We start from the raw sequence: 27,836 nt of genomic DNA, 5'->3' as shown, positions 1-27,836 counted from the left end.
GCGGAGGCGGCTCGTAGATTCCAAGGTGACGCAGACTGAAGTGCTGCCCTGGAACGCAACCACACAACCTCTCCTGTGATGACCATTAAATGTTTAACAGGCATAAACGTGCTGTCACATTTTATGTCCAAATATGGCAAATTTCTAATATCGGGTGATTTTAAAATACAGGTTTGCTGCCTCCCTCAGCGAGTGGTGACTGATTTTATGGACCTTTAAGAAGCGTTTAACCTTATACGGGAGAAAGGGGACCCCGCACACTTAAAAGGTCACACTCTCGATCCGGTTCTTCACCGCCGTCTCAGCCCGTGAAGCAGTGTTTTTAAATGTACCGGGTCAGCAACCTGCTGCTCGCACACGTGTTCACTGTCAGGCTCGAAATTCAACATCTGCCAGCAGCTTTAGCCAAGCTTTCACAGGAACTATGCAAATAATGTAAGAATCAGTTTATTCAGAATACACCTGACATTGGACTCGGGGGAACATTAGTTTCTTCCGATCTGCAGGCGTATTCGCTTGTTTTAGACTTTAAAAAAATCTAATTTGCCTGTTGAAGCTGTAGTTTTTCATAAAATGACTCACAGGTTTGATTTTATGGCCACTGGATTTCTCAAACAAAAAAAGGGTTGATCACTCTCTTGAATTGGTGGTTTTACTGAATATAAATCTGACTTCAGAAACAATCACTTATTAAAGTAAATGGCAGATTTAAGTGAATTTAGACAAATCTCAAAACTTCGAATTAAAGTTTCCCCGGAATTAAAGGTTCTGAATTTTAGACTTCATCTTCACAACAACCCTCTTCAAGAAATGTTCATTCTGATTTAGAGCATTGTCTGGCAATGAATCAGCTCTCCGTGAAGTAACAAATGATGTTCTATCGATCATCAGCAACCTTATCAGCAACCTTGATCACCTGGAGTCCTACGGGGGCATCAAGGATGGCGCGCTTAACTGGTTTATCTTTTATACTTGTGACAGAACTTGTGCTCACCAGAGGTAACAACTCATTCGTCAACATTACTTCTTTATAAGGCTCCATTTAATATCCCGTCATATAATAATACTACTACTACTAATAATAATACTAATAATACTAATAATAATAATAATAATAATAATAATATACATGTAAATAAAAAATAAAAAATGAAATCTGTGCACCCCAGAAAGAATGTTGTTCTTATAATCCAAATTCTTTGAAACCCATTTTGTCATTACAGAAGAAATATATAAGTAATAGGTGCAACCCACCATCACATTATCAATTTAAAAATATTCCAGAACCAATTTTTTATAAAAAAAAAATAAAAAGCCGAATTTATACAGAACACCAGGAGACAACTAAAGAGATTAAATAATAATGATGCACGACGTGTTATGTATGTATTAAAGTTATTAAATCGGATCATGATAAATAACACTTTGGAACATGGACTCGGATTGTTTGTTGACAATTAACGAGCATTTTCCGGAGATTCATCACATTTTTCACGCAATTACCGCACGTCACGCAGGATAGCGAGCGGAGTGATACGCGTGTGTTCTAAAAAGTCTCCAATCGATGCGATCGACTTCAGAAAAACTGAGTGGGTCCAAAAACAGGTATGTGAGGGCGAGGCGCAGCGTGCGTGCGTGCGTGGGTGTGCGGGTCAGGTGAGGGAGACCGCAGCGTGCGTGTGTCCGAAGGAATCTGTTCTGTCTTTACTGTCGACATCCAATAAAAACAACCACATCTCGACAGGAGCAGATCGGCTTCCGCTGTCTGACCAGCGCCGATTAAGTAGATCCACAACAATAAATAGAAAAACCCGAAAAAGTTCAGGCACTTTTAAAAAATTTCAACCTTAAATCATTGGACAGCACTACTTTAACTAACCCTCAATCACCATATTTAATCTTTCCTTATTAAAGGTACAACTATTTACTATGATATAACTAAATTGTCTAAATTTAATATTTGGTAATATAGGAAAGCGCCATTGTGAATCTTACCAAAACTAAATCTTTAGCTGCTCCTGTGCCCTTTGGTTTGAGCTCATTGAATATTTATTGCCCTTCATGTTGCGGGTAAAGAAACTCTAAACGCCAATAATGTTTCCAAGTTTGAACATACACTGAAAATGTTTTTCTTTATCTTCTCTTCTATGTTCATCCTAAAATAGACACCTCATATTGATGAGAATCTTATTTAAAAAAAAAACCTAAAGATGAAATGTGATTAACCCAGTGAATATTAACAAAACCACTTCCTCCATTGTACCGTCTATCTGCTATAGCGCAGAGCAAGAGGAGCCACTTTAGATAGATCAGACAGGCCAGGATGCCTCAAGATGTCTCCCTGTTGAGACGTGTCCTGCTAGGAGACCCAGGACCCACTGACCTAAAACTCATAGTAAGAGTGAATGATGGGGACCAATTAACATGGCTGCAAATTTAAATGATGCGGCCACATTATGTGACTCATAATGGATCTATTAATGTGTGTTGAACTAAATATTTTAGTGGACTTGAGTGTTTCCTGACATAAAGATTATTTATGTATTTATGTTGGCATGTTATGTATCTCTGGATTATATTCAGACCTCATTTGGTAAATAATCCGGTTTCTCTTAAAGGTCCTCGCTATTTGAAATTTTAAAAAGGATTATATTCCTAAAAAGACAAAAGTTCAGCTGTTCCAACGGCCAACACGTCCAATAGACAGACAGGACACCGGATGGGTCAGGCATTAAAAGGAGGTGTCAGAATTTAACAATGAGAGCCAAAATGCAGGGGAAAAATGCATTTTTTAAATATTGAGACAAATGTCGGCGGCCATTCTACGGACAGGTGCCACGTGCTAAGAGTGGCTTTTGTGTCATCCCACCTGGTCTCTTGGAAGTGCCTTGCTCATGGTGAACCATGTCCACACGTCCTCTGTTTGTCCCACACAGTAACCTGTCAAAAGGGAAAACACTCTTTACTGCATTGCTCTAATAGGATCAATCCACACAAAGTCAGCGAACCTACTGAATAATTTAAAAAGAACTAGCCTTTCTTTTTTCCGAGATTATGTCCACAACTTTCTCCCCTTTGATCCATCTCTGATCTCCTCTTTGTTGTTCATTAACTCATTTTTTTCTTTTTCTTTCATTTAAAAGCTCGCCATCACTTTCCATCCAGCTCTTGTGTTGCCTAAATTTGGTTCCTCGCTCACTCACTCGCTGTATTAGTTCCTGCTTAAAATTAAAACCTTTTTGGTCTAAGTTAAGTACCCCCCCCACGGTCATATTCCCAGGTCCAACCTGGTCTGGTCCTGATGCTGGTCGAAGGCCTTGAGTGTTTCACTGGAGGAGTATGACTTCTGAGTCGGGACGCAGAGCCCCTGCGAGTCTTTACAGTCCCCCGATAAACCTGGTTGAGAGAAATCAGGTGTACATACATGCAGGTAAACAGGGGCAAAGCTCCGACAAACGGATACACAGCCCGACGGAGGTCCGTGGAAGCTGTCAGGACGTTGTGGAGGGTCAGCCAAAAACGAGAAGCTGCCGATTTAACGTGTCAGTTGGCAGGAAACAAGAAAACGAATGAAAGGGGCCCAAGCGTCTCACCTGTATACGGTCCCTCTTTGTGCCTGCGGCTCTTGGAGAGGGAGCTGTACGGACGGCGTTCTTTTACTTCCATGATGGTTCTGCTTATAGTTTTGGTAAACATAGAGTCATGCTTCTCAGCTCCGTGGGTAGAAAAACTGACAGACAGATGGATAGAAAGGCAGATTGGCCACTAAAATTCACCTGTAGTTTTGGAACAATCCAAACAGTTACAAGGAGCAACTAAAATATGTTCATTTAATAATTCAGCTGGATGATGGGTAGATGTTTTTGTAGGGTGCATGGTGCCACTGATCTGATCTTTGTCTCAATTTTCCCGTCCTCTATCTTAGTTTGAAGACTATGCTGTTCCTTCAGGGCGAATAGTGCTAATCTCCCTTTGAAGGGAGATTAATAGAGCAAAGAAAAATGAACAAATCTGACAGTGATGAACAAGATACTATTGATGAGAGAGTTACTATGGAGAAAGACAGTGTTCTTCAATGAAACGCAGATAACTTGACAGTAAAAAGGGTTTCGGTGGGACGTACCTGTGGTGCTGTCGTTAAATGGACCCTGTCTGCCAAGTCAATCCCGTTTAAGCTTCAAAGGCTACAAAGAAAAGGAGGAAATCTATGTAGTCAAACGGTTGTGTCCCAATTCTCTGACTCCCTGTGAAAATTCACTTCACTCAAAAAAAGTAAAAGAAAATCATCTCGACCAGCTTCACAAAAAAAGCAAAAATGAATTAATGCCCTAATGAGAGCAGCAGTGACACAAGTTCAATGCCTAAATATCCACAATACAATAATAAAATGCATGCATTTCGGTTTTTGAAACAGATTTGTATATTCAGCAACCCTATGGGAGCCGTTTTAGCCTATGGGAGCTAGGGTAGTTGTTATAGCCCAGGGGAGCTAGTTTAGCTGTTGTAGACTATGGGAGCTAGGTTAGCTGTTGTAGCCTTGGCAAGGTTAGGAGTTGTAGTTTTAAGTTGTGTTCAGTTTTCCTGGATAGTGTTAAATCTTGTTGTGCGCATCACCTATCTTTGTGTGTGTCTTCCCTCTGGGCTTTAGTCCCTGCTCTCTCAACTTACATAATTACCTTAATGTCTTCCACCTGTGCTTGATTGTTTCCTTCCTCTTTCTGGAATTAATAAGCTTTCCTTCTCTTCTGTGTGAGAATCTGTATTCCTCCTGATGACCTTATAGCCTCATGTTCCATTCTGTGGTTTAGCAACTGGGCATAGGACTAAATAAATGTGTGAGTATTTACAGATATTAGGTCAGTTCCTTGATTGATTTGGCCTTGTCGATGGAGACTTTCACTGAGATGGACCGTGTAGTTCAAGTTCGTGTGGCTTTGAAACCTCAGGTTCAGCCTTTATCCGACTCTAAACACGTCTAAGCCAAACCCCCAAATCCGCTGGTCCGTGCAGATTTGATGGTCTATCAACTTGTCTATTGGCCAGCAGAAGTCCAGTGCCAGCAAATTTAAAGGGGGTACTTGCTCATCTGGAACAGAACTTCCTGAGCCCTTCTTGGTTTGGGGTCTTACTGGGACATTTAGACACCTTAAAAGGAAAAAAAAAAGCCTCGCTCACTCTCAACCCTATCTGCTCTAGGTACATGGAAAACCCCAACTGGACATGGGAGGTAGGATACATAACGGTCTAATCAGTGCACCTCCTGTTTGGCCACATCTGGCCCTTTTGTACATTAAATCACTATTTCAGGTCCCGCTTGTAGACCTGTGAGAACTTTGGCTCCCCTGCAACCCCAGGTCACTGGCCAGAGTTAAGAGCACTTGTGCCCTGGACCATCTGCCCAAAGGTCATGGATTCTCTCCTGCTCCTTTTCTGAGCCATCTATCCAAAGGCCCTGGGCCGTTGTGTGCCCTTAACATTGCTGTGGATTGTCCTGAACTTGGACTTACTTTTAGACCTCTCTGTGCCCTCACAGGCAGTTTGCACAAGGGCTTCAGACGTCTCTGTGCACTTGCAGACCTTTTGCCTCAGGGCTTTGGACCTCTCTGTGCCCCCATGGGACGTCTGCCTGAGGGCCACAGACTTTTTCTATTTCTGCAGATTTGGATGCAGATTTTTATGTTTTTATTTATTGGAGTTTGGTCAATTCTCACGTCAATGTTAGTTTGTTAAATATTTGTCCTTAGCACTGTGGAACAATTTGAAAAAAAAAATTCTGTTAAGTTAGATTTTTATTCTGATTAAAACTAAAATTGCCATGCTGATTCCAAAATTGCAGCCATTTTTTTTTTTAGCATACAAGATTTTTCTCCATAGCTTCCCCTCCAGATAAGCAAAATTCCCCTGATTCGCTGCAGTAAGACTTGCCAGCTGATTACGACTGGACTCATCTAAAGCTATGCGACAACTTATTTGTGCTGTCATAATTAAGTGCAGTGTGTGCAGCTCCCAATAGGCCAGTACTACCAATACCCTAATGGGGATACTTTCAAATATAGGGAATCCTATAGTTCAAAAACATGAAGCAGTAGAGAAAAACTGAGATCAGCTTTGGGTTCTGCACCCAAAAATTAGTTAAAAACAGCTGTCAGACTTAACTCAGCAAAAATTGTGTTCCCCAGTGTCATCAATTATAAAAATGGTTTTAAAAGTGATAGGGACAAAACAAAAATAGTTATACTGCTACTACTACTTCTACTACTACTACTTACAATAATAATAATAATAATAATAATAATAATACTTTGATAAGTACTTTAAAAACACACACATATGTCTCTCTTCTTCACCACTTTATACCTTTCAGGGTCGCGGGGGGGTACACAACGGGCATAGGCAGGGTATACCCCTGGATGAGTTGCGTGTTCATCACAGGGCTCTGTATGAGCAATTGTAGGTTCAGTAACTTGCTCAAGGGTACCTGGGCAATGCTCTGGTCAATGCTCCTGGCACCCTCCCCAACTACCAGAACACAAACACATGTGTGCATTACATTTCTTTGGTCCAGTTCACTCCCCCACAGCACGCTGGGGTCCCCACCATCAATTCACTCTAAGGAGGATGTTGGGCCTCTTTGAGAGTCCTTTGGGTGCTTTCCCACCATCTGAAAGAACGTTCACTTCTTGCTCTAAAGCAGGAAAGAGCTGTGATTGATGGCCAAAGACTCATTGTAAAGGTGTTGTCCCTGTCAGTAAGGAGGACACAGGAAGTCCATCTAGGTGAGATTCATGGTTCAGTACCAGTCCGACTAACTTCCCAAAAGCCTTCGAGATTTAGGTGTTGACTTGAGGCCTCTCTTGGAAACCATTTTACAAAGACTGATAACATCCGAAAAACCTGGAGGAGAATTTCCTCCAAGCAAACAGAACCTTCCACAAGTTCAGAGAACGTCCCCTATACTTCCTGCTTTGCAAGAAGGAGGATGGAGACCGGTTCTGTGAATGATCTCGACCCACATAATGAGCGGGCTGGTGCAGCAGGTGTTTTTTAGGCACTCCAGGTTGCGGAGACCCTCTGGATAGTCCTCCACGGCAACCCTCATGTTCAATACCTGCTGATCTCCAACATCCTAATGCCTCCGTGGAAGAGAAAGCTCTCTGGAGAAAAGCACACACAGCTGATTTCTGTTTGGGTCGGGACCGGGGAAGAGGTGAAAGCTTTAACCCTTGTGTAATGTTCATATTGTTGTTACTCAGCCAGCGTTTGTGGGTCTGATGGACCCGTTGCATTTTGTGGCTTTTAATGCCTCACAATCAAACACTTTTATGTTAAAATACTGAACAGACGTTTACCTTATCCCAATTACAAGCAGTATAAACAATATATATGGTTAATATTTGCCCTTTACCTTTGTTAGGTCACATTTATAACTTATTATTTAAAACATAATAAAGAAAATCAATTAAAATCAAGATATGAGTGGAAACAAATTTACAAGTGAAGCAAGATTTTTCAAAACTACTGACTTTAATTCCTTTGAACTTATTTTTATTACCTATTTTTATTTCTTTTAATAAAAAGTGAAATGGGTCCCACAGACCCGAACACCACACAAGGGTTAAATGGTTGAAAGGCTTTTGGAGCTCAAACTAACCAAGCTCTACTCCAATAAAAAGGAGCAAAAGCCAAAAATCTCAGGACCTCCTTGAGGGAGTCAATCCCCGACTCTCTTAATTATCAGACGAGGATGCCCTCAAATGTCGCTACTGCGTTGGCCATCGGTGGGGAACGAAGCATTTCCAAGGTTAGAGTTGTTTATGTCACCGAGACCTCGACAATCAACCATCAATCCAGCTCAAACCGGGAAGGATAAAGAATGTCTCCTCCCAACGCTGCCTCCCCCAGTGCTTTCCTCTGAGGTCCAGATAAGGAGACTATCTTAACTTTGGTGTATATCCAGGAAGGAGATCATTGCCGCTGGTCAGGTCAGTGTGGAGATGATAAAGTGCAATCAGAACACTCGGCCGATCACCCCCAACGTTTTCTTATGTTGCAGCTTAACACTATAATAATAACGGTGGGAAGAAAAAATCTGAATATGCTGTCAACCATCTATATTCTATATTCATAATGGCAAAGCAAAAACAGAATTTTAGAATTTAAAAAAAAAGAATATAAAAACACCCAATAACCCCAAAAATATAGAAGCATAATAGATAAGGGAACCTCAACGATGCCAATTTAATTCAATTTCTGCTATACTGTCAGTGGCTATTTATTTATTCTAGACATTATATTTTTGCTAACTTTAATTCACAAAACCTGGAGACAGCACCAAACTGGTAACTCATGAACCTTTCTATCTTTCTTCCATCTTCCAGGCAGGTCATTCATCCACCTCCTCGTTAACGTCTGCAGTCACCAGCTTTTCTTTTTTTCAACCCAAGTAGCAGCACAACATTTTCCTTGTAGGAGGACTGTCTGAGCTGTGCAGTTCCTTTTGCATATTTATGACTTAAAAGTGTAAAATGATGCTAATGCACACATGCACACACACGCGCACACAGAAGGAACTGTTGCAGCGGCTGCAGCTGACCTCACTTACCCTCGGAGGGAGTGATGTCAGTATCAGCCTTGATCCACAACAGCTTCCCACTCTTCCACTGACCTACATCACTTATTTATGACCCTTGAACCTTGTAATCTTGCTTTTGGTGTTGATGAACGCGCCTCTCAATGCGAGTGTGTCGGAAGCTATGCCACTCCATCGAGTCCGTGTGTGTGTGTGTGTGTGTGTGTGTGTGTGTGTGTGTGTGTGGCATGCATCGCTTCTCGTGTCCATGAATACTCAAGACATATAAAACCCAAACTTACAGATTTCTTATAGAACATGGTTGTGAAATAATATTCCTGATTAGCGTGCATGATGTGATGCAACTCCAGGGAGCCGGCACTTCTGTTGCTATGTGTCCTATTACAACATCGGGTACATCAAAGCTGATGTAACTGTGTAACAGCAACAAGGATTTTAGAAATGCTCATCTGCATCAGCTGATTACACCCCTTTCTAATATACACCCGGAGTCAGTGCTGCGCGTGAGACACAGACTCGCACGCGCTTGCACGGTTGCAATGTGGTTAGCACAATGCTGGTTAGCGCAGCAAGAAGGTTGTGGGCTCGGTCCCCAGCTACAGCAAGCGTCAGTGTGTGTGTTTTGGGGTGTTCCGGTTTTCCGCTGCAGTTTGTATAATATGTAAAAAGCTTCTTCTCACATGGTAATTTCTCCTTTGCTAGAGATCCAGAACTGAATCTCGCCGCGAGGCATGTCAGACGCATTTGACGGAATAAAACCAAAGTTAAACCTTGTTCAGACACGACAGGACCAAACAAACTCAGGAACGCGGGGGCTTCTGCCTGGATAACGTTAACGTCTCCTACGAAGCTTGAACCTGGAGCGACACAGCTTTGGTGTCCCTGTTATGGTGGCCTCCTCTTTAGCCTCCTCCTAGCAGGCTCGCACGGCCTCGTGGATTTACGCTGTGGGAGAAATGGACGGAGTGGCGTTTGAATCCCAGGATGGTTCAACTCAACCGGAGCGACTGTTGATGAGAAACTGAGTCGTATCGCTTGAGTCTTATATCAGAGGCAACTTCACAGACTTCATAGTTGAGAAAACTATTCATGGCCAAAAATGAAGCACTGGAAGCAATCGAGGGTTCATTATTTTGCTCAAGGACTCTACTGAAGGGTTCCTTCAGCGGTTGATGGAAACGATTAAATCGGGGACCCTTGGATCACTGGCGTGACCATTAAAGCACCCGAAATACTTTCTGATCTTTCCGATCACATATTTTCTGTTTTTGATCATGTAAATCCAAAATTCCTGTATCCTAACAGCGGCGCGCAGCTACTAGCCGCAAAGGAGGCGAACTGTGTGCGGTTCCGTGGGCTGCCATGGGTCTGGTGGGAAACGGTGGCGTGCCGTGTCCACGATCCCTCCTGTTCAACAGTATTTGATGAGAATATAGAGAATATAAAAATTGTGCCATTGTGTGTCATTCTCATATTTTCTTATATTAATGACTCATCTCTGCTATTTAAAATATAACAAAACTTGATAATAATTGTTAAATGGTGGATCCACTTTTTTGCCCCACGGCCTTTGTGACTTATTATGGACTGACTTCCTGTTCCAGCTGCAGCTCCTGTGGTGACTGTTGGAAGCAGCCGTGATCCAAAATGGATGATTGAATAATGCAGACTTCTAAATTTTGGGTCTCACATGCATAAAACAACAAAAGAAGAAAAAATGTTTTCAGAACAATGACCCCTCACTGGTCAAATGAGGCGAATCAACTCAGGGAGACTGAAGTAAAGATGTTTTGATTGCAGAGTGAACATGCACATGGAATCAAGATTCATCCGATTTTGTTTTAGCCATCACACCATTAAATATCATCAATTATTCCGGGGTCATTTAAGGTTTTTCTCCAGGTTTTTTTTTTTCCCGCTTTGTCCAAGCAGCAGCTCCGTTTCGGTCCGAAACGGGGAGAACCTGTGAGGGCTAAAGCCAAGCCTGTATTTCTCCTGGACGGCTCGATTAGCGCAGAGTGAATGAATCTTTAGACGCTTTCCTCATTATTTCACTCGCCCCGCAATTTAAACAAAAGTTGCACCGGTTAATATAATTATTAGAATTATTATCTTCAATGGTTTGGCTCATCTACTCGCTTTTACGCACCACTTTTAACATCCACGGAAGGCAGAAACTTTATTTTCGGATTATCCTTGCAATGCGTGCGTGCGTGCGCGCGCGCGCGCGCTGCCATCCATCCTACCTGTTCGCGGCGTGGTTCTCCTCCACGCACATCTCCGCGGCTCCCTCCGCAGCTGCGTCCTCCCCACCGACTTCCCATCGGCCAGATGACCTTCAAGAAAAAAAAAAAGCAACAACCAGGAGGTGGATGAAAACAAAGCCAAGGGGGAAGGTTCGGTTCGGTTCGGTTCGGCTCGCAACTCGGAGAAAAAGTTCCTCTGGAACCGTGTTTACACGGACGTGGAGCACTTCTGTCGACCTGCTGCGCCGGTCCGAAACATCGCTCATGTGCCGGCGGCCCGGCGCACCGAGCATTATAGGTGCGCGTATGTGTGTGCGTGCGTGCGAGGGTGTGTGAGAACAGTAGTAAGCTGTGCGTGTGTGGCAAAGAGAGAGGGAGAGAGAAAGGGGGACAGGGAGAGAGCGAATCAGCTCATCTCCTCCCGGTAAAAGATGATGACTCGCCAAGCGAGAAGCGAACTGCTGGGGACTCCCTGCTGCGCCCAGGAGTGACGTTTTTGTCGTCACCCCCTTTCTCCCTCCCCCTCCCCCCTGCCGCGCGCGTGTGCGTGTGCGGGAGGGAGGTGATCAGGACGTGCGGGTGTGCAGCGGGGTAGTTTCCCGTGATTTCCATGCGCGCCTGCGAGGTTGATGATGGAAAGTTCAGATCCGGACTCTTTTCAAGTGTTAAAGTGGTTGTTTTTTTTTATTTAGAATATGTAATAATATGCAGTAACCTTGTAATAATTACTATCTTTAACAACAACAATAATAAGCAAATGTACACACACACCAGTGCACATAACGTATTAATAAAGTATTAATAAAACACAGTAATACTAAAACCAAAGTAAATAATAAATAAATAACACTTTTTTTTTTAAAAAAAGGGAAAGATAAATTACAAAAGAAAAAAGACAAATAAAAAATAATGAAAAGAATGTTTCATGGCCACCATGGGAGTCCAGCGTGGGCTGCACAAAGCTCCTTCAATTTCTAACGTCACGCCGCACGTTAAGGATGCCGAACTGTTGATGGAGGACGCGTTTAAACTCCGACGCTGTACAGGAAGCCAGCGGAGGGAAGCCAGGACTGGGGAAAATGTGCTCCCACTTGTGTTTTCCTGTTAAGAGGCGAGATGCACGCCTGGCTTGTGTCAGCGTAAAGTGCAGGGCAACGCTTCAGCTAAGTGCTAACAAAAGCATGAATAAGGTGCTCAAACATGGTGAAGGATAAAATGGGCTTCGCCACGCATGGGCAGCTTCACTGCTAAAAGAAAGATTGGACAAAGTTGATCTGTTTGTCTAGTTTAAACTTGCTAATGACCCATCATTAGCTGGGGGGGGGGGGGGGGGGGGGCTTCACACATGGTTGGAGAAAAGTAAGAACAAAACCCAAAGAGTGGAGAACATACCTGTTAGATGGACGCACCCACCCGTGCGTTGTTCAACTTTGCTTTAAAAGACTGAAATAATGTTTCAGTCCACATAAATGATTTGAAGAAAAAAAATCAGTGACAATTGGCAACGTAGGAGGATTCATTTGATTTAACTTCACTCTGACTCTGGCCAACAGAACCACGGATGCATTCACAGCAACGAGACTCCCTGATATGCTGACACCTCACGCTGAGGGACATTCTTCAAGGAAAATCATGCTGATTTATGCCTCCCATTGGTCAAAGAGGGCCATCCTTGGAGAAAAAAGAATAAACGAATGAAGGGATAAAAAAAACTGAGAAGCTAAAGGGACCGTAGCATGAATATACTGTATGAAAAAACAAAAAGTGAGGATGTTACAGAGAACTTTTGAACATCCAAGACCATACTGTGCCCATGAATACTCAGGAGGTCCTCTCTTTCTACCTCTCTTTTTCTCTCTCACACACACACACACACACACACGCACACACACACACAGATCATGTCCTGTGGTCAGCCAGTGTGTACTGTGTCTCACAAAGGGAAAGGACAGATGTTTATTCAAGTGGAACCTTAAGTGTCAGTTTGTGTTTGTGTGTGTGTGTGTGTGTGTGTGTGTGTGTGTGTGTGTGTGTGTGTGTGTGTGTGTGTGTTCATACACTGCATGAGAAAAACCCCTACACCATTAAAGGAAAAGCAGTAGAAGGTGTGTGTGTAAATATGTAAATATATAAATCTATATTTTTATATGCATGTAGTTTATTGGCCATTATGTGGTCAGGCAAATGTCTTTATCACAGTTGATTCCAAATCAGCATCTCAGGGATCTTCATCCCAGCTGTAATGGATCACACAACTATTTTTGTGCTTTGGAATGATCACCTCACAGAGGTGTAGCGCTGATAATTTTAAGTTTATTGGAACAGTTCGCTGCTGTCTCACTGGATTCATTATCCAGGTTGTTACAAAGAGGAGAAAATTTTATTTCCCACTAGTGTGTGTGTGTGTTTCTATATGTGTGTGTGCATTTGTTGAAAATTCTCCTTCAGCTCCATTTCCCCAATGATTAAAAACACGGTGGGGGAAACAAAAGTGTGGAAGGCCGTAAGTGTTTTTCACTGATCAGCGTTCTTCAGGCCTCTCAGGAATTCCAGGGGTCATAAAAAAAGCCCCACCCCAGGATTCTCTGTGGGTCTGGTACTGGGCAGGTGAGTTGGGCCTGGTTTTCCCCACAAAGTCCATCTTAGATTCATGAAAAAGTTTAGAGTTACGTGTTGACTTCACCGCAGAAGCGCACGTGTCGACCGCAATGATCTACATCCCAGGTTCCAAAGCAAACACACAGACAAGAGCCTTCAAATGTAGGTCATTATAGAAACTTTTCAATGTTCCCAAACAAGGATCTTTACAAAATTTTGTGCTCTGCTGCGGCTGGATTAAAGCGCGGAGATGTAGAAGGTCAAATGAAGAAGTTGACATTTACACTGCGGGGAACCCTCCTACTCTTACAGCATTACAGGCCTGGTAAATGTGCCCCGTTTTCACCAGATAATTATCTTTTAATTGCTGTTCTCTTCTCTCCCCCTGTCCTAGCGCGGCCCTTTCCAACATCTTTCACACCGTGTTAAATCTCTCTGTCCCTAAAAGTCGGAGTGCACCGACTCAGATTGGACGGCGGCGTGCGCGGTCCGGGACGGATCTTACAGCTCATTTAAATCGCGCTCCTCGTGTGTGCCTTTTGCCACGGTAAATGGTATACAAGGGGAAGGCATTGCAGCCAGACAAAAGGTCAGAAGAAAAGAACAGAGGAAACACAAAGGCCAAGCAGTCGGGGTAGATGATGAATCTGTCACAGTGGAAGCCTCAGCTGAGCGCTCTTTTCTTTCTTGATGGACGGAATATTCGTTAAAGAGAATATCACCTGTCCAGTGTATTTGTCTGTGAAGCTGCACATAATTGTAGTTGTGTGCGTCCAAAGTCCTTTACTCTCCCGAGCGGAGACAAATCATTCTGTTGGAATTTGCAACACCCCCCCCACCTCACTCATCGCTCGCTCTCTCTCTCTATTAGCTAAACAGACAGCCAATGAAAGAAAATAGAAAACAAAAAAAACCCAAAGGGAAACAAGAGGATTGTCAAAAAGAAAGAATGGATGGATGAACAGAAAGGGCCCAGCGATGAGCCAGCTATAAGAATAGACATTCCTCCAGGAACTCTAGAGATTTGTTATGAATGCCAAATGTCAGCTCTGCATCTCCAAAGCTTTAGTTTGTCCCAGTTTGGGGGCAAAATGCGGCGCTAAATCGCTTCATCCAAGACGTTGAAGGGGGGAAAATCAGTCCCGACCAACCCAGATTACTGACCCACCTACAACAACTGGGACCTTTCAATGCACACAAAAGACCTTCCGATCGGGAGGCCGTTGGTTAAAGTCACTCTTCCTTTTGGAATTATTTATCGCCGTCTGACTCAATTAAAAAGCTTTGTGGCGCCAGCTGTGCTTCTCAAACGCGAGGAATTCAGAGCGCGCAGAGGTTTGAATCGCCTGTCAGTTGATATGAACACAAGCAGGTTTTCAGGCCTGAACGCGGACGGAAAACGGGCAGATTCAATTTAATTAAGGTCAACAAAGCATCATTTTTATATTATCGGGCGCGGTTTGTATTTTTCCAGCCAACGCTTCAATGCCTGCTAACTCTGTACGCTTCACAAAAAGCATGATGCTTTTGCTGTGTTGATGAGAAACAGACAAGAAGAGCATCCTCTGCTAGCCAGTCCTCGGTTATAAAAGAGGGAAAATGTCCTGTTTGTTAGCCTCCTGCTATCTGTACGAGCACTCTAGAGTCAGCTAGCCGTGTGCCCGCCACGTCTCTTTCTGATTTGTCCCCTTTGCCACTTCCTTGGGCCCTTAACCATCCAGCAACCAGCTCCAGAAGCAACTATTGACGGCACCTGGTTACCCATTTGGACTCAAAGAGAGACGTGAGTGTTTGCTTCCAGCATCACCCAGGCAGAATTCTGCTCCCTGAAGAGCTTAATGGGCTCCTTCAAGGCTACAGCAGCACTCGTCCAGGCCTCCAGCTCAACAGTCGCCAGCTCCAGGGACTCCACTTGAGCTGCTATTTCGCTATTTCTAGATCGCCCGGCGCACCATCTCTGCACAGTCTGGCTGAAAAGTATCGATTAGCATTTTGTGCATGAGAGACAGACGCTGATCTCGAAGAATACTATATCCGACAGTCACAACTCGTGAGTAAAACTGCCGTCTTTAGATAATCGGTCAATATTTAGACCTTGAAGAATTAACTTAGGATCAATGACTGTTCCCCAGTTTTATTAAAAATCTCACGGCCTGTATCATGCAACACTAGCAGGCAGAACCCCGAAGAAACCTCAACCAGGACTAGATAACCTGTTTGGTACAGGAGGGGGGCGTCTTGCAGGCCAGAAGTATTTTCTTTTAAGTCCTTTCATGAGCGCTGGAACCCCCTCCCTCAGTCACATCACACCTGTCCTGCAGCAGCTCCATTGGCTCCCCTTAAACTCTATATCATCTCTAAACCCCCTCTTCCTAAAACAACCTCACCCCTCCGTATCTCTCTGATCTGCTCCACGTCCACACACACGGACGTTCAGCCGCCACGGGGGTGCGACGCCTCTGGAACTCTGTGCCACAGGACTTCAGACTGTCCCTCACACCAAACACACCTTTTCAAACATTCTGTGTTTAATCTGATCATTCAGCTTTATACTTTGCGCCGTATCGGCCAGCTTCTATCCAGACTGGTGTCCCGGGGGCAGGAGCCTGGGCAGCAGAGGCCCAGAATCCCCCTCTATCTGGCTCTTCTGGGTGGGGGTTCCAAGGTTCCCTAACCCCAACCCTGTTTTAGTTTTATTTAATGTAAAAGATTGATGTATCATTTGTCTGCGAGGGTGTTTTTATTACTCTGTTGTTTAAGGTAAATAGTGCCAATTTAAATGAGATGCATTATTGTTATTATTAGTAGGATGTCAGTCGTTGAAGCGGTCTCATGGCGCAAGAAGGTCTACAGACGTTTCTGGAGTTGACATGTTTCAAGATTATACAGCAGTTTCTGGGAGAGGTGATTGATTTTCACTCCCTTATAATTGCTTTCCTGAAGAACCTTGCAAAGTCTTCACGAGGAAGAGTAGAGGGACTATTTGGCTCCATAGGGTACGCCTCGTTGTGGTTGTGGCTCCTGTGCTGAAAGGAACCCCAGGGTTGTTCTTGTTTTCTTCAATTAGAGAAATAATAGAGAGCTCTACCTTACTAAGGACTTATTTTTTTCCACAAACATCCGCATATCCTTCCAGGCTGGATGGCATTCGATCAATTTGCGAAGCTACCACCTCACTTCCATTCTTTGCGCAGGTCAGAATCTGAATTATAGCGAAGAGCAAGCCTTCTGTGACTCACTCCCATCAAGGGCGGAACAGGAAAAAAAAATGAGTCGACCTCTGGAGGACTAAGATTAAAGTTATTAGTCCCTGTCGTACAGACATATGGCAGCCCGGGGATTCAAAGAGGGATCGCCTCCTTAGATTTATCCGTCAGACATCTGCTGCAAGGATGCATGATCTGACAGGTCGGAAGGAGATCAAGAATGTGAAGAGGAAATGGACATAAAGAAAATTCAGAAAAGCCAGAGCGCCTGTTTTCATGTCAAATTTGAGAAATGTGATTTTCCATAATTACCTGCTATAATTAAAATGATTCTACTTGTCTGCTTGTGAGATTGCAGTGGAGATCCAGCAAAGATTTGTCAAACCACAGAGAAACTCTTTCTAAAGGTGCTTTTAGCCTGGCATTCAGGTCCTTCCGCCTGCATTAGCCTTTTAGCTTGAATCCTTACATGCCTCCTCAGCCCTGTACACTGGCTGTGGTAGATACAGAGGTTCTTTGTCATTGTAGTCTATATCAAGGTCGACGCTGTCTATTGTTTCTTGGTCCTTGAACATTTGACGAACCGATATATTTAGATTTCACCCTATTTCTGTGGCGACAACAGCTTTCCAGATATTTTAGGGTGTCGAATGATGCCATTTTTTTTTTTTTTTTTTTTAAATGGGTGTTTGCTAATTTTGGGTAAGTGAAGAAATCTAGTGTAGGAAAATAATCCAGAAGGAAATGGGGGACGCACAGAGGTTCCTTCAGCGCACGTCAGAGTTGTGATTTAATGACGTCTTCGGAGGTTTGAGGAACAGGAACCAAAGAGCAGCAGGGCCGTCTCCACAGAGCTGCTGCCGACCCAGTTTGTGCTGACATGTATGTATGTATGTTTGTATGTATGTCTTAGACACGGCAAATATGTACCAGAGGGGGCTGGTGTGCTCTCTCTCTCTCTCTCTCTGTCTTCCTTTCTAGATAAAATTGGACTATAAATATAGAATATACAATTTTTATGTACTGTTTGAGTAAGAAATGGTGATGAAACAAATGTTACATTGATAATTACATTTTAAGATAGAAACACACACAGATCAGAATTTCAGAATAAAAGCTCCATTTTGTGAGCATGACGGAATTGTTTTTTTTTTTAAATAAACGCTATTTTCCCAAGTGCGGATCTGTTACAGTTAGTAATGAACCCCTGAACCCCTAGAGCGCCCAAACATTCATTAATCAAATTGTGACAAAGTGGCTAATCTTGCAGCAGCAGATTACAGCACGACAAAGGGAGACATGATTACAGGCAAAAAAGAAGGTAAGCAATCAATAAAACACTTGCAGATTTACAACCCTTGTGATCGGAAAAAAGCAAATCTGCAATCGTACACACCTCCATTCTTTCAGCCAAGTTACTTATGAGCTTGAAAAGCTTCCTTTGTCTGCCTGTGGGTCAGAACAAAGGTGTTTCGGTAGTCCAAGACTAGTGTGGAACTGGTCACAGACCAGTATAATTAACTTCAGCAGCCATCCTCTCGGTATTCTAGGTCTTTAAATTGCTATTGCAATGCAAATGAAACAAGTAAAGAACAGACTATCCTTACCCGTTTGCTGTTTTTGGGAGAGAAAAATCCCCAACAAAAAACGCAGGCGTGATTGTTTTTGCACATCATACGGAATTATTTATAGACGTGACGGCGAATCCGAACATAAAAGATGGTGGTTGGGGTTGGAGATGGTGAGACAGAAGTAAGTCCTCACAGTCATAATTCATCAGTGTCACTTTGTCCCAGTAAAGTAACTGGCCGCTAGGAACTGGCCGCTAGGAACTGGCGAATTTGTGTTTTTGCATGAACCCATCCTCTTGCATGCATGTAACCCCCCCACCAAAAAAAACCCCCCAACAATTTCATAGCTTTCTATCAGGTTCAGAGAGGCCAGATGCTTGAACAAAGCTTGGATGAAGTGAAGTCATGAGGTGAAAGCGCGGACTCCCTGTACTGCTCTCTCCTGTTGTGTTCTGTCATACATATTGTGCCTCGGCCTTTTACGGACCATCATATATACAAGCTCTTCCAAAATGAGCGGTCATGGGAAACTCAGTAGGAAGTGCACAGTCTCCACGGAGCGACCCAGCTCTGCCAGACCCCCCGGGGTTGATCAGTGTCTGTCTGTCTCATTCTGTTCCATGGCACGGTATCAGCCACCCAGAGATCTGCTTCATGTACGCAGCAAAAGTACCAGGTGGTTCTCTGACGCTAGCAGACAGTCGCCACATTCTACGACATCAAAACAGCTACTTAGGCCGCTCTTTGAGGGATGGATGAACCCTTCGTTAGTAAGTAGCTGCATTTTCAGGTTAGCCAGCAACACTGGAGAAAGAATGGCAACAAAACCTGCAAATTTATGCTAGTAAATAGGCTTTTGGAGTCCTGGGTTGAGTCCCTGGCCAATGCAATTAGACCTGGGCAGCAGTAGGTCAGTCTGGCTGGGAACTGGAGTGTTCCTGGTTCAAGTCCTTGTTGCGAGCCAAACCACTGGAAATTGGGCAGGTGACAGGAGAGGTGACAGGGCATTTCAAGAGCACCGCCGAGGTACCGTTAAGCAAACCCCCAAATGCGTGTAGCGCCTGTCTAGGGAAGCTTCCTCACTTACACCCTCTCGCTCAATTATTGCATGTACAGGTGCTCTTTGTATGTTCATTTTTTTTTCTCTTTGGGGACTAATAAAGAATCTTCTTGACCTTCTTTAATGGTTTAAGGGAGCTTGAGGGAAATAAGTGAACCCTCGGTCATATTTAAATGATGCCTTTGGGCTCAAGTACAAGTGCTAGCTGTGTTAGATCACAGTGAAAGAAACTCGAAAGCGACACATCACACCTCCACTCACACGGGGGGGAAGTCCAACAACACCTGCGCAGTTATTCTAATTGTTACAGTAAGTCGTTAATAGACTTAGCTCAAATGTAGAAAAGACACAACAGTGCTCATGTTGGCTGTCAGCAGGCAACAGGCTCTTCCTGAAGGCAGGCTTATTAGAGCGGGTTGACTGATGATGGCGGAGGAACACTCCACTTCATTGAGGACTATATTAAGCCTATTATACTGCACTAAGCAATTATTGGGCATAAAGACTAATGAATGTCCATATTTACAGGTCTGTTCTTTATGTTTTTGTGTACTGACATGGTCAAAGACTTAAGACTATTCTACTAAAAGGTTAAAGACTATTCCACTGAAGAGGAACTGGTTCCTGTTCCTGTCTCCCTTAGAGGTTTCAGTACCTCCACGAGTTCCTGTGGAGCCTGATGGAATAAAGATGGGTCAGGTCAGGAATAATGTGATGCAGCTAAATCTGAGAGCTCTGAGGGCTTTTCTTTGTTCACTCGACACAGGTAGTTCTTTAAATCCTAATATTCAATATGTGTGATGGTGGGATGGGATGGCCTGCTTACTGGCTTGATTGATTGGGACACGTACTTGGAGGTAACATATAGAGGTAACATTTTTATAACATATTAACATAATGGAACTGCTAGATCTTGGTCCGGCCTACTTATGGCGCCGCTCCAACATGTGCCATTTGTTTGTTTTTTAAATACCAAGGCAAACATAAACAGCCATAAATCTTCTATAAAGCACAACACAAATAATTCCCAGGAGAACGAATGTTTCAGGTTATCATAGGGGAGCCATCCACTGTGCCTTTCTGTAATTGGCAAATCTTGAAGCATTGTCCCAATTTAACAGCCCTGTTTGGGTCACCATCACCTCCCTTGATAGGAGGGCACAAGTTTGCAGTAAAGAATCAGTCAATATCATCTGCACAGACATGCAGAGAAGTATATGGGTTCATTTGAACACCATTAGTAAAAAAAAAAATCTATTTGAGTGCTTCTATTAAAGTCGCTGTTATAAGTGATTTGGCACTTGTCAACAAGGAGGATGATTACCCGTGAATGTATTTTCTGCGGTTAAAGAGGCTTTAGGTAACAACACTTTCAGCCTCTAATGCAGTCTGAAGAGGTCCTCTAATAAACACTAGCATTTATCCCTCCGCAGCAAAGACAATGTCATACTTCCCTCAGATGTTGCCCACATGCACCACATGCAGCCTTCCACCACATGAATCCGTTTAAAAATAAGTGTGTCACCGTGCAGATTGAACCCTTGGTAAACGTCACGGACCTCTCTGTGACCCCTTCTCTCTGCATCTATTATTCACTCACTCCTCCAGCTCCTTCTTGCTCCATCTCCCTCATCGGGTCTGTTGTCAACAGGTTTTAGTCCTGGAGGTCAGTCCTTTAAGACGCTTCGGAACACGTCTGTCTTCACGTGCGCTGTGTGTGTTTGGATGGCTGCTTGTAAAAGAGGAAAGCATCAATGAATCTGTCGCATTTGAGTCCATGTGATTGAATGATTGTGTTATTAGCGGCTACTTTCACCTGCCACCCCATATTTTGCAGTATTAGCAGTGGTTTGTCCCAAACTTCCTCAACCTCCTCCAGTGTTAAAGGTTTGTTTTTTTTTCTTTCTTTTTTAAACTGGGGAAATTGATAAATTTGTTACTTCCTTTTACAAAACTAGTGTAACCTTCAGCAAATCTTGGAAACAGACATGATCAGTTCTCATCACACGTAGTCCCAAACATTAAATTAAAACATGAAATCTGTGACAACCAGACAGAACTGGGTTTTCTGCACTTGTTCCTGTATGTGCGTGTGTGTGTGTTGGGGGTTCTTTTCTATAATCAATATTCTTCCCTCATTTTCACTCTTTCAGTACCTTTCATGAATCATTATTTCTCATCTCATGCTTTACCCTTTGCAACCTGTGTTCACGCTCTATCATCACTGCAGCTACATATCAAGTGTTGTATGTTGTCATGGTGACTGTGAGAGATTTAAGTCATATATTGAGAGGTGAAAAAGGCTCGACCTGCTGTTGAGCATGATGAAGAGACAAATGGGTATTTTAGACAAAGGAATTATCGTGGACAATCTATACATGCAGGTGTGTGCATTAATGGATTTTTTCTACGTAAGTAGTATATTTAAAATGTGTTTTTATTGACTCAGAACTCAGTCACAAATCAGATTACTGCAAGGTTCATAATTGCTTTAAAAACTGAAGTCCAGATCCAAAGATGACGGCCCTGCAGACATTAGCTGGAACAAGTTCTTACCCAAAAAAAACATCAACAGAGGTGATCAACAAAGGTTGGTGTATAAATTGTGTACAGGGGAACCTTTTTCCACACAACTGTCACCCTTTTGTGAGTCTCTTCAACAACTCAGACCAGCAGATTCATTTCAAACTGTAACTCTGACAGTTGCCCACTTCTGGTTGGACTTGGGGGAAGAGGATACATTTTTCGCTTTACAAAGTCCCAAAGAAACTTGACTGCCAACCAATCTCTGTCCAAGTCTGCTTTCTTGCTGAGCGTCTGGACTCTGTGTCTGTCCACCTTCGTCAAGCCAGTGAGCGTCCAATTACTATTGACAACCCCTGGTTTGTCCATCAATGGAGATCAACTGGTCATTGGGTGGAGTCATCAGTTGGAGAAAGAAATGTGCCCTCTCATGTTTCCCCTCATCAAACCAATCAGCTCTCAGTGATCCTGGTTCTCCCTGTCTTTGCCAGTCTATTCCCTGTCTATTTAACATGCATGACGCCATCTCACTGTCTTAATGCAGAAATTACTACAGTTATGAGCCTCTACCTACAACCAGATTCCAAGGGGAGCTTATGCTCCTTGTCAGAACCTCAAAAGAAGGTGATGGAGGAGAACATTCTCAGATTACTTCAGTACGCCAAGAACCCTCCTCCCTCTAATTTAAGGTGGCTTGAACTTAGTTTGTGGGCTTTTCACAGAAATAGATTCATGAAATGTTTTTTTTTTTCATCAGAATAATGCAGTGAATGGAAAAAGGCCTCTGCACCCCAGAATCCAGTAATGACCTCCCACTTCATGGTCAGACACATAAATTGGTGTTGAGATTTTTTAGTCCATTTCATGTGTTTAAGATTTGTACCCCTGGTGCCGTGAGATTGCCACTCCACAGATCAGTGAAAGTACATTCCACATTCCATCTTTCCAAGTTGAAGGAGAAACAGAGATTAATTTTCCCCTTCTGACCAAGGTCAGGGTCTTTTCCTTCTTTTTGGTTTCTGCTAGTGTGCCATTTTACCCCTCCATTAAGCTACCCTACATGGACTAAATACCCCTACATCCCCTGCCTGCCTCCTTCTCTTTCCTCAGGTATATAAACGTAATTTTCCCTCCCTTTCTGTCATATCACCGTTTGATTTGTTTTTCATGTACACCTTTCGTGTTTTGGCCTCCTCGGGATGTAGCCCTTTCCTGACTTTGGTGTTTGGAATTCCATACACAAAGTAAATTAAGTAACATACAGGTATTTCTGCAGATATTGGATTTTTCAAGCTTAAGGACCATAGTGGGACAGTCAGGTCCTTTACTAAGATAATTCATATGGTATTTGTGCTACAGGGTATGTAAGGAATTATCAATCCCACACGAAAAGGTGCTTTAACAACAACTCACATCTCATACGCCTTTACAGAGGTAACACACTGCCAAGGCAAGATGCTTTGAGAATGACACAAATACTACTTTTCCCAATTGTCTGCTGCTTCAGTTTGTAAGCTGACAATTTTAATATCCTCCAGAATGTAGGAATTGGAACTGGAACTGTCCTACACATAACATGGTGTGTTCCCCACATGGTCATGATGATTACGTTGGAATAACAGGTTAGGAGTTTTAAATGAGAGTGATGCTTGTAATTATTGTTCTTCTGTTACTCACACTTACCTGCGAGGAAACACATGTAACCATCACTCTTTTGCACCAAGGGTTCAGTTGATCTGAAGAAGGCTTCAGATCATCCAAGAAAGTCCAGCAACCTCTAGGACCATCACCACTGGTGCAGAGCTTGCTCAGGAATGGTGGTTAGTTGTTGGAGTATTTTGCATGTACAGGGAGGAGAAGATTTTTAGAGGACAGCCTGGGGTAGAGAAGGGTTGCAATGAAGATACTTCTCTCCAGGAAAAGCATCAATAGCAGATTGATATTCTGCCAAAGCTAGAGGGATTGGACTGATGAGGACTGGGGCTAAAACCACTTTCTCTATTTATTCCCCTTTGTGATTGTTTGGGACATCTGGAAAACAGCTTGTCTGGGGAAGAAATGGTGAGTACCAGCATCAGGCCTGCATCATGCCAACAGTCAAGCGTTCCGGAGACCATTGATGCGTGGGCTGGTTTCTCAACTACTAGAGTTCCCTTGCTCACAATTCTTTCCAAAACAACACACCCGCGAATAACAAATGAATACAAAACTATTTCAAACTCCCCCTAGAAATAACATAGCACAATTATCAAACGGCACATATCAACTAAACACAAGAACGCCATCAAAATACTGCAGTTTTACAGACGTCTCACAGCGCGTCCCATTACAAGGCTGTCACATTTGTTTATTTCTATTGTCAATGTTTAGCGTAATGGAACCTGCATTTTGCCATCATCGAAAATACCAACTGATTAAAAACCATTTAATTTGATAGCTAAACTAATGCTTTCCCATTTTCTGTTGCCCCATCCATCACAGTGCCTGATGCGCCAATGCAAAAAAACAATTTGACTCCAATCGTTGTAAATGTCGAATCATGCTGCGAGACTTGCTATAGCTAATTTACCAAACAAATGAGTTGGCTCAATTCGAACTTCATTGACAAAGTTATAAAATCCCGTACAGAGAGAAAACTGCTCTTGCCGTACATTTGTAGTAATTGTTTCAATGGAACCCCACTGTGGGGGCATTTTGGATCCCCCCCACATGTTATTTTTTAAACACTACAATTGTCAAATGGCTTGGCTCAGGATCTCAAAGATTACAAAGACAGCTCTTCCATTCCTTTTCACTACTGGAGTCCATCTTCCCTGCAATTTCACCACATGCTAAACTGGTAGTAGTCCAGTATTTTTAGGCTACAATGGTCCATTAAGCCGAAAAAGCTAAAAGATAGACTTACATTGTAATCGCTGCTAAGGCAAGATCTGTGGAGAACTTCAGAAACAACTTTTTAAATTTGTTAAAACGAATAAAGATATTTAGATGTGCTAATATTGTGCAAATATCGCCAGATGTTTAGCTGCATGGTGAATCTCATTGTGCTCTCACAAATAAATGCTCTACTATAATAATGCAACTATAATGCTGATAAAGTAATACATTTATTTACATTAATTTCAACCTTTTAAAAATGCATTGATAAAGACATTTATAGCAGTGGGCTGGGTTAAAGTTCTTTTGGGAAAATTGGTAGTTGTATATACAGTATACCATCCATTTAATTGATAAGTTTAAATTAATTCTTTTCCATCCATCCTGACATGAAATGAGTTTTCATAAAACTTAATCTCCAGCAGGCAGTGGAGAATAAACGGTCCTTTCGAAGAGGCAATGGTAGAGAAAGTTTGCAGATGAAACTGGAAATTTTGTTTTTTAAATTTGTCATTGAAGTTACCACTTAGATAAAAATATCAAACCTTGTTTGTTGAGTTATGGTTTCTGTTGGGGAGCTGTTGCCAGTGCACCAGAAGTGAAAATTTGGCAGTAGATAGAGATGCAATCTCCAGAATAATAATCTACCAAAGTTACATTTCCTGCATAATTTAACAAAGTAAGATGTTAAAGTTAAAACTTGTGATGGGCCCCGTGTTTGACATGGCTAATATTACAGGAGAGTGCACATCTACATGATCTGAAATGTCTCCAGAAATGTCTCTATCCTGGCATAATGTCACAACACATTGTTACCTTGAGGGACACATTTTGTTACATTATTTGACCTTTTCCAATTGCTTGGTCTCACCGGTAGTGACGCTGCACCACCAGTTTCTTTCATTTTGGTTCACAAAGCTACTGCTTGCTAGAGATTGGATATTTTATAAATTACATTAAAACATTAGGATTTAGCAGTAAAACAACAGCAATAGTCACCAATAATCATACAGACCAGGAATGGCCAGGATTTCTGCATAGACATTGATGTGCTTCATCTCATACATATGCACACCCACTCAGTCCACAGAGACCAGGGAAGAAGAAACCAGAGATCAGATGGTGTACACAACATTTAGTTCATTGCTATATTTGAATTTTATTTTTACGATTACTCTTTTTCTTTGATGGAGTATTGTGTGAAAAACAATGGTCAAATTTTAATTTATAGGGTAACAGCATGGGTTAGGGGGATTAGTTGTTAGGGTTAGGAGGTTAGTTGTTAGGGTTAGAGTCAGTATATGAAGAATGGGTGTGGTTGCAGTTGTCCATCTTGGGGGAGATAACTGCAATGACAAGATTCTGTATGTCAACTGGGGTGAGTGTGATTGGACCTGGTAAAATGGTATTGGATTATGTTTCCTTCAGTGTGGTCAGAGATGATGACAGGGATGTGACAGGAAAAGCTAGAGAATTGGTGGGTATAATACAAAGGAGGAATGTCACCAACCAGATGGAAAGGTAGCAAGGCTTGAAGTGGAGAGTTCCAGCCTAGCTTGTTTGGTGTAAAAGGTAAGACAAATGGTCTGGGACTCATATGTGTGATAGGTGTGATGTAAAGTAAGTGAAGAAAGAGAAATTCTTGAGTCCCAGAATAGAGGATGGACTTCAGCCTCCCGTAAGACTAAAGGGGGAGAGCTGTGCGTAAGTTAGGTAAGACGTGTTGCTTAGTTTTTACTACTTAACTGTCTCCCAAACTACCTACATTTGGAATTGACTGAGATGTTTTTGGCCACTGTTTACATACTGTTAGCTATAGCTCCACAGCAGCAACAAACTCCACAACAATATCGCCAGGCCAACAGTAGCATTTGCAGTGCATATAGGTGCTGCATCCGTCCAAAATTGGGACCGCATTTCCCTGTTTCTGTACCTGGCTCATGGCCTTCCGGATGATCTCAAAATCTTCTACACGTGCATAAATTCATCAAATCACAGCCTATACAGGAAGTATACACACATTGATCCCTTGAGCCCCCTCCACTCCACTCCTACGGTCTCCTGTGGCTGTGCCCACAGAGCCCTGAGGAAGAGCAACCCTCATAAAGCAGCAAGTACATATAACAACCCATGTTCACGTTCTCAGAGCATGTGCCAATGAGCTGCCTGATGCCATCACTCCCTTTTACAACCTTTCTTGTTTTAAGACCTCAACCATCACCCTTCTCCACAAGACAAGCCCAACCGCCTACAGAACAGAAACATGGCCCATGTGGTGTGATGGTGTGAGGACAACAAACCCACAAATTGAGGCTTCACATCGGATGCACTTCCCGAGGAGGCTAATGAAGGCTGACATGTTGACTAAGATCACAGCTTGTCCACATCTTTGAAGTCGGAGGCAGCTGTCCATCCCATCCCCCCCAACATGGCCTTTTCACACCTCTGCCATCGGGTCAGAAGTGCAAATGTGTGAAATGCAGGACGTCCAAACTTGGACTTGTTCAAGCGAGTGTCTTTTTTGCCACCGTTGCTTGTTTTTAGTTCAGGCTCTGGGTTTCTGTAAAGTGCCCATGAGATCGGTGACATATAAGAGCAGAGGCAGGAGCTCACAGCTGGGCTATATCCTGTTCCGACTGTAAAGTAGGGGTAGGTGAGAATGTAGCCAAACAGCGTGAATGAGAATTTGGAGGATGATTCTGATGGTGAGGAGGATGAAGAGGACAAAGACAGAGGACAAAGCAGTGAAGGCCTAAAAAGAAGAGCATTTTGTGGGGTTTTTGGAGTAAAAAGATGAGAGGCTCTGCCTGATCAGGAGGTATTTACTGATGACTGGAAAACTAGAGCTAGTATAATCATGGAGACAAGGAGAGTAGTGCACATGTTGTCTTGGAGGAAAGTCAATAAGGAGACTTTGTGGCAGAATGAGGGATCGTTGGGGCAGTAAGGAGGGAGAGAATGATGAATGCAAATAGGGAGGCAGATAGATAGAGATGGGAAGGATTCACAGCAGGATGGAGAGATCAAAGATTGAGATGGCCATGTATGGGCATGTGCCTCAAGTGTGATGGAAAGATAGAAAAAGCACTTTGAAGAGCTGATGTATGAAGAACGCGCGAGGTACCTGTAGAGTTTTAGATGAGGTACTTTCCTAAGATCTCCATT

At 43.0% G+C, this 27,836-nt stretch overlaps 1 protein-coding gene across 3 annotated transcripts in view; it reads right to left on the bottom strand.

Moving 5' to 3' along the window:
- Positions 1–27,836, bottom strand: part of LOC101077958 (teneurin-3-like) — a 126,887-nt gene that overhangs the window by 44,893 nt on the left and 54,158 nt on the right. For 2 of the 3 annotated variants that reach the window (XM_029851464.1, XM_029851467.1), the window contains exons 4-9: positions 10,837–10,926; positions 4,124–4,184; positions 3,594–3,730; positions 3,288–3,396; positions 2,870–2,940; positions 1–48 (exon numbers count right to left, since the gene is read on the bottom strand). The exon at positions 1–48 is cut by the window's left edge and continues 240 nt beyond it. In XM_029851464.1, the coding sequence (XP_029707324.1) occupies positions 1–48; positions 2,870–2,940; positions 3,288–3,396; positions 3,594–3,696 (331 nt within the window). In that variant the 5' untranslated portion in view covers positions 3,697–3,730; positions 4,124–4,184; positions 10,837–10,926. Of the gene's footprint in view, positions 49–2,869; positions 2,941–3,287; positions 3,397–3,593; positions 3,731–4,123; positions 4,185–10,836; positions 10,927–18,247; positions 18,284–27,836 lie in introns of those variants that run through there. The other variant, XM_029851465.1, reaches the window with a different exon arrangement.

This window comes from Takifugu rubripes, chromosome 17 (assembly GCF_901000725.2).
Source record: "Takifugu rubripes chromosome 17, fTakRub1.2, whole genome shotgun sequence".
Taxonomy (NCBI): Eukaryota; Metazoa; Chordata; class Actinopteri; order Tetraodontiformes; family Tetraodontidae; genus Takifugu; species Takifugu rubripes.
The sequence above is the reverse complement of the archived record's forward strand: the minus strand, read 5'-3'. Positions and strand labels throughout refer to the sequence as shown.